This window comes from Pediculus humanus, genomic scaffold, assembly GCF_000006295.1.
Source record: "Pediculus humanus corporis 1103172108293 genomic scaffold, whole genome shotgun sequence".
NCBI classification, from domain to species: domain Eukaryota; kingdom Metazoa; phylum Arthropoda; class Insecta; order Psocodea; family Pediculidae; genus Pediculus; species Pediculus humanus.
The window spans coordinates 706,528-713,834 of NW_002987862.1; the positions used below are offsets into that span (position 1 = coordinate 706,528).

A 7,307-nucleotide genomic window follows, 5' to 3' on the forward strand; every position below is an offset into this window, starting at 1 on the left:
ACAATACGTTCGATACAACAACAACAACAACAACAACAACAGTGATCATTGACGTCATCATCTTTATATTTATATATATATATATTCATTGAATTTTAATAATAATAATAATAATTCATTGAATGGAATAAAATTAAATTTTTGAAGGGGATTTTTTTTAAGAGGAGATGATAAGGAATTCCGGTTGATTCGAAAAGATTTAAACGGTAAAAATTTTATCCATTTATCGACTTGATTTATTTTACAACAGAGTACACAAAAGAGATGAAAAAGGTTTTAAAACCTTTTTTTTTTTTTTTTTAAAAACTCATAAACTTTATAAAATGGCGGGCGATTATTTATAAAGTTGTAATAAAAAAAAAAAAATTTTTATTTTTATTTTTATTTATTTTGAAGATTTAAAACGAAAAATAAAACGTCGACAACGTTTTTACCACCGCCTCAAACTTTTATGATGATCATGCCAACAACATCGACGACGACAAAAAGGAGAGGAACGACAACGACGACGACGTCGACTCCAACAACGAAGAAAAGTTCGTATTGGTCTACGCCTAAACCGTCATGGTTAGCCTCCATGTCTGGAAATGGTGTTTGGTCATCGTCGAAACCGAATAACCTAGAGTTTTCCACGTCAGGTAAGAATTATTTAAAATGATTTTTTTTAAAAATTCTTTATTTAATGCTGGAAAAAAAAATTTCCTGGAGAACTAATTAAATGAATGATGTTTATCATTATTATTTTTTTTCCCAACTGGAAAAATCCGAAATGTTGTTGTTTCCCCCCCCCTCCTCGCACGCATATGTTTAAATAAAGCTTAATTGTGTTTAAAAAAAAAAAAAAAAAGGAAAAAAGGATTAAACGGTTAAAAGGTTTTGTCGCAAACAACAACAACAACAGCCATACCAGTTAAAACAAACAAACGAAGAATTAATATGTTATTTTTAAGTAAAAAAAAAAAAAAAAAAATCGCATTTTGCCACCCATTTTGTTTAATAAGCGTTTCATAAAAATCCTCAAACAAAAAAAAAAATAAATAAATAAATAATGTGCGTCGTACTAATAATAATAATAATAATAATAATGATGATGATGATAATAATAACAATTTAAAAACTCATTAGGGAATGATTAACCGCAAATATAATAAATCCTATTAAGAAAAATTACCATTTCAATGTTTAAAACAAGTTTTTTTTTTCCCACCCCCCTCCCCCCCACTCACTCTCACTCTCTCTTTCTCTTTCTCCAGAAAATGTCCATTTGGAAAAGTTTTTTTTTTTTTAAATTTATTGTTATTATTTTACGCGGGAAAAACGAGGATTAAAGTGACTCCCATTTTGTTTTTTTTTTTTTGTTAAGCTTTTTTTTTTTTTTATTTTTTCTACTGCCACTTTTTTTTTTTTTTTAATTCATTTTCCCTGTCTAAAAACTTTTTTTTTTTTTTTTTTGGAAAAAAAAAAGTTTTAACTCATTTTGTTTGTTTGTTTGTTTGTTTGTTTGTAGGAAAACCGAATTTTATAACGAACGGAGGAGGAGTTCATTGGTTCCCGACAACCGAGCCAAATTTTGTAACGAGACCGAGACCATCGTCAAATCTCATCGTTCAAAAACCAAAACCAAATCTATCGATTTTAAATTTTGGTATGTCGTCGACGAGGAGTAATTTAACGAATCATAATTCGAATAAAAAAACAAATTCGTCGGAATCTCACGCCATGATGATGATGATGATGATGACGGCGGTCACGACGACGACGACGTCTACGACTACGACGACAGAAAATTCTAAAACGAATCACGTTTCAGAATTAGGAACAAATCAAAAACTTTCTTCCAACGTCATTAACGAAAATAAATCAGAAATTACAAGTTCAACATCAACCGCAATTCCGGCTTCTGCCACGACGACGAAAACTCCGACGACTTCAACCACGACAACGACTTTTAAAGCAACGACGGAAACGTCATCAACAACGACAGCATCGCAATCATCTCACCATTCATCGACGGAACAACATTCATCGAAAATTTCTAAAAATTCAGGTCGTAAGTACGAAAAAAAAAAAAATTATTAATTTTCTATGCGACGTTGCCAAATTTAAAAAAAAAATTCTACCTTACGTAAACGTCGAAATGACGTAATATTCGAGGTTCGACCGAACGCGCGGCGTTCACGCAGGCAGGCACGCACGCAAGCACCTAAAAAAAAAAAAAAGATTTAATCTCGCGGATGTAAAATCCAGGAATGATAATAATAATGATAATGATAATAATAATAATAATACAAAAGGATTTTACGTAACGTATGGCGCGTTAAAATAACCACATCTATCAACGCCCCCCGAACGTAATTTTAGATCAAAGGCGTTAGATTAGTTTATCACCTGAGGAAATTTTCTTAACGTTATAAATTGTTAGGAAGGGGTTAAAAAAAAAAAAAACAATCATGAGTCGTTTCGGAAAATTTCTTATTTACGATGAGCACGTTATAAAAACAAAAAAACAAAATGGCGGCTCGCGCATTTTTCCAAGTAAAATAGTTTTAATTAATTTATATAAATATTATTATTATTTATAAACCCGAACACGCCCCTGACTTTGTTACAATTTTATTTAAATTTATTTTCACGACAACAATCTCTTATTCTTAATCTTGGAGTTTTTTTTTTTTTTTTACCGCTGCCGCCGCCGCCCCTACCGCCACCGCCACCGCCAATTCTCTAATTCCAGTTTTCTCCAGCAGTTTCGAGAAGTTTACAACAATTAATCTTTTATCCGACATTTAAAAAAAAAAAAATTTTGGATTTTTTTTTTAATTGGCAAACATTTATTTCGTAAGTTTAAATAATATTAAGTTGTCAGGATTTTAATTCGGTTGTGACGCGTCACGTGATCCGTTCGCCACGTTCGAAATCTGAATGATTACGTAATCGTGTAAAAAAATTGATGACGTAAGAAAGAAAAAGGTAGAGAAAAAAGGCGGAAAAATTGATTTTTTTTTTTGTACCATTGGCTTACCTTTGAATGATGAGGGTTTCGTAAATTTTTATACGGGAATAAAATCGAATTTTTTTTTTCCAGTCGAAAATGTCGTCTGCTGGAATTTTTTAGTTGTTTTTTCCTGGAGAATAAAAAACCTGGAGATTTTATATCTATCACTTTATATTTAAACGTAATAAACTCGATACACGTTAATAAAGTAGAAAAGAAGAAGAAAAGAAAAGAAAATTTTGTCTTTCGTTACACAGAATTTTACGTCGTGTTTCCTTGGTTGTTTCATTATTTGTTGTTTGTTTGTTGTTGGTTGTTGTTGTTGTTGAATACTTTTAAAGGTTTCTCACGTTTTTTTGTTATTTCTTTTTTCATTCTCTTTTTTTCTTTTTCTTTTTTTTCCTTCTTTTTTTAACGATCTTATAAAGGTTTGAGTAAAATTTCTAGAAACTCACGTTTTCAATCAAAAAAAAAAAAAAAAGAAAGAGAGAGAAAGAGAAAGAGAGATGAGAGAGAGATAGAAAATATTTTTCTCCAGAATTTTTTTTTTTTTCCATTATCGTGGAAGTAAAAAAAAAATTTTTTTTATAATTCGAACGAGTTATTTCGTATTGTCGCACGTATTATTTATTAATCTCAATCCGAGTTTTTTTTTTTTTTTTTTTTCATTTTTTTTCTCGTGTCAATTTAATCCGACGTGATTTTAGAAAATAAAAAAAAAAAACGCATCGTCGTGGCAATAGAATTAATTTATTATCGAAAAAATTTATTATGATAAATAAAAAGACTGAAAGAAGAATTTTTTCGTTTCATGTATTTCAATATATATATAATTTTTTTTTATCGTGGAATTAGATTAAAATATTTAAGAATCGAACGGAGACGCGTTCGCGAACACGTTTTAAAACGGAGCGATGATTTTTTTTTTTTTTATCCGAACGCCGTTCGATCGAAAATTAAATCGCCATTTTTTTTTTTTTTGTCGTTTTTGTTATTCGAATTAAAGTTATGAAAGAGTTAATGAATCAGCGTCGAGTCGAGTTTGAGGTGGCGATGATAATAATGATGATGATGATGATGATAATGAACGTTTGGTTTTCGTATATCGACCTCCTCCTATATACCCGAACCGGAAATGAAAGTGGAATCAGAAATTTTGTTTATTTTTTATTTTTGCGATGCGCTTTTTGCCCGCGAGAGAAAGAGAGAAGGGGAGAGAGAAATTGTTTAGTAATTCAAATGAATTTTTTTTCGGTGTGCGGGATGTGCGCGGGCGAATGAATGAATGAATGAATGACGTCCGATCATAAAAAAATGTTTTGTCGCATTTTTACGATCGAATTGTCGCACACAAATGATGATGATGATTACGAAACTAAATTAAAACGTCAAAAAATTTGTAAATTTTTTTTTTTAACATTTTAATCGAATTTGATTTATTACAGAATGTGGGGTTGCATCCCTACTGCCACGTCCAGAAATGAGAATAGTCGGGGGTAAAAATGCACCTTTCGGCGGATGGCCGTGGCAGGTATGAATTTTTCAATTTATCCGCATGTTTGCGCCTCATTACACACCAATTTTTTCGATTTATTTTCGACCGCCATTTTTTATTTATTATTATTATTATTATTATTTGTTAAATCCGTAGGTTTCGGTACGGAGAACTTCATTTTTTGGATTTTCCAGCACTCACAGGTGCGGGGGTGCCGTCATAAATGAAAATTGGATAGCAACCGCTGGACATTGCGTTGACGAGTAAATACAAATTTTTTTTTTTTTTTATTGTTTGTAATTAAATCGTTATCATCATCATCATCATCATCGTCACGACGATTTCAGTTTGTTGACGTCACAAATAAGAATCCGGGTGGGGGAATATGATTTTTCAAGCGTTCAAGAACCGTATCCGTTCGTCGAGAGGGGAATATCGAAAAAAGTAGTTCATCCGAAATATAATTTTTTCACGTACGAATACGATTTGGCTCTCGTTCGCCTGGAATCGTCGCTGGAATTTCAACCTCACATAGCTCCGATTTGTCTTCCAGCATCCGACGATTTATTAATTGGAGAAAATGCGACCGTTACGGGTTGGGGAAGATTGAGCGAAGGTGGGACATTACCATCAGTTTTACAGCAGGTGCGTTAAATAAATAATAATAATAATGATAATAAGTTTTAAATTTAAAAACTTTAATTAATTAAAGTAAGTAAAATTTTATTTATTTATTTATTTTTTTCTTCTTCTCCGAAATTTACATAAAGTCAAAACGTGTAAGTAAATAAAAAATAACGTAAACGACGACATTTTCTGACACGACGACAAAAAACGACGTGGAATTAAATCAATAAAAAAAAAAAAAAAAACGTTTTTTATTTTTATTTTTATTTACGCGACAAGAAATTTTTTTTTTTTTTTAAAAAAAATCGAAATTAATAAATGGAAACGTTTTTTTTTTCTCTCCAAACCTTTCAACAAACCCTTTCAAACCTTTTTTAAAACCTTATTCACTTTATTTACGTAAATAATAATAATAATAATAATAATAATAATTTTTCTTTCTTGCTGTTTTCGTTTCCTTTTTTCTAAACCGCCAAAAGGGAAAATTTTGTTTAACTGGAAAATAACTGGAAAACTTGGACAAAAAATAATTTTTTTTATCGTTATTATTATTATTAATATTTTTATTCATACGCGCGTACACGTACCCCCTCCTCATTCCCGCTCCCACCTCCTCCCCTCCGTTCGGGAGGTTTTTTTTTTTTTTTCTCCCAACCACGCGTATAATTCGTTAAAAATAATAAATTTTCGCAGGTTTTCAAAGAGTGAGTGAGTCAGTGAGTGAGAGAGAGAGAGAGAGAGAAAGCGGAAGTTGTTGTTTTAAAATTTATGCGAATATTATCCGTATATATATAAAAAGGTAAGAGAGAAAGAGAGAGAGAGAGAGAAAACAAAGGAATTTTCGATTTGCCATAAATTCAATGGCGGATTTCAATTTTGAACCTTTTTATTGCTTAGATTTTTTTTTTTTTTAGTTATAAAATAAAATGAAATAAAAAAAAAAAAAAAGTTGAAATTGTCGGATTGTTCATCCTTTTTTCCTTTTTTTCCTTTTTTTCAAAGGAAAAATTTATTAGAAATGGAAAAAAAAACATATTCATTTACCATATAGAAATATTTTTTTTTTTTTAATTTACGAAGGTTTTAGAGAGTTAGAATAGGGAGAGGGGTTTGTTTTGTTTTGTTTTGTTTTGTTGGTCAACCTGAAATGACATTTTTTTTTTTTTAAAGGTTTCCGTACCCATAGTTAGCAACGATAAATGCAAATCGATGTTTTTAAGAGCGGGACGTCACGAATTCATTCCAAAAATTTTTTTATGTGCCGGATATGAAAACGGGGGACAAGATTCCTGTCAGGTAGAGTGTAATTAAATCATTTCCGGTTTTTTTTTTTAACTCTTTTCTTTTCTTCACTTCCGTTTCCCGTTCTTATCGCTTACGCACGTACAGGTGGTAGTTGTTACGTTCGTGATACGAAAAAGAAAATTTTTTTTTTTTTTTTTTTCAGGGTGATTCCGGCGGACCGTTACAAGTCAAAGGAAAAAATGGAAGGTATTTTCTCGCGGGTATTATAAGTTGGGGTATCGGATGCGCAGAAGCGAATCTTCCCGGAGTCTGCACGAGGATATCGAAATTCGTTCCGTGGATTTTGGAAAACGTTACGTAACGTTTTCCAAAATTACTAGAAAATGAGGATTCGATAAGAAATTTTCCTTCTGGATCGAACGGTTGGAACCTTTTGATCCTACAAAAGTTTTTTTAAATATTTTTCTAGGCATACACATGCGCACACACACACACACACGCATCCTCTTCTTCGTGAACCTTTTTTCACATACGCGAGAAAATTTTTTTTTTTTTTTCTTCTGCTTTAATTTTTCTTTTTGTTTATCCAGGAAAAAAAAATTTTCTCGCTTTTCTTTTTATTATTAAAGAGACTGATGGAAACAAAAAAAAAATTGTTGTTGTTGTTGTTGTTATCGATAAGGATGCTGGAAGGATTAAAAAAAAAAAAAATTTTTTTTTTATTATTATATAAAAATTAATTTATGGAGAAAAAATAATAATAATAATAATAAATTATAATTACCTTTTTTCTTTTTTTATTACGGTCAACCCTTTTCTTCCAGAATCCCAAGTAATCGTTTAATTTAATAATAACAATAATAATAATAAGTGAATTAATTAAATTTAAACGAACAAACAAACGGACAAACGACAAAACGCGGATTTAAAAATTTTTTGTTTTTT

At 30.7% G+C, this 7,307-nt stretch overlaps 1 protein-coding gene across 1 annotated transcript in view; it reads left to right on the top strand.

The window, feature by feature from the left end:
- Phum_PHUM547720 (uncharacterized protein) overlaps positions 1-6,723 on the top strand; it is a gene marked incomplete at both ends in the record, with an annotated part of 10,764 nt that extends 4,041 nt beyond the window's left edge. Inside the window, 6 exons of the mRNA XM_002431744.1 lie at positions 1,508-2,050; positions 4,441-4,526; positions 4,647-4,753; positions 4,838-5,135; positions 6,288-6,413; positions 6,565-6,723. Coding sequence (XP_002431789.1) covers positions 1,508-2,050; positions 4,441-4,526; positions 4,647-4,753; positions 4,838-5,135; positions 6,288-6,413; positions 6,565-6,723 — 1,319 coding nt within the window. The remainder of the gene's footprint in view (positions 1-1,507; positions 2,051-4,440; positions 4,527-4,646; positions 4,754-4,837; positions 5,136-6,287; positions 6,414-6,564) is intronic.
- Between the last annotated feature and the right edge of the window lie 584 nt (positions 6,724-7,307).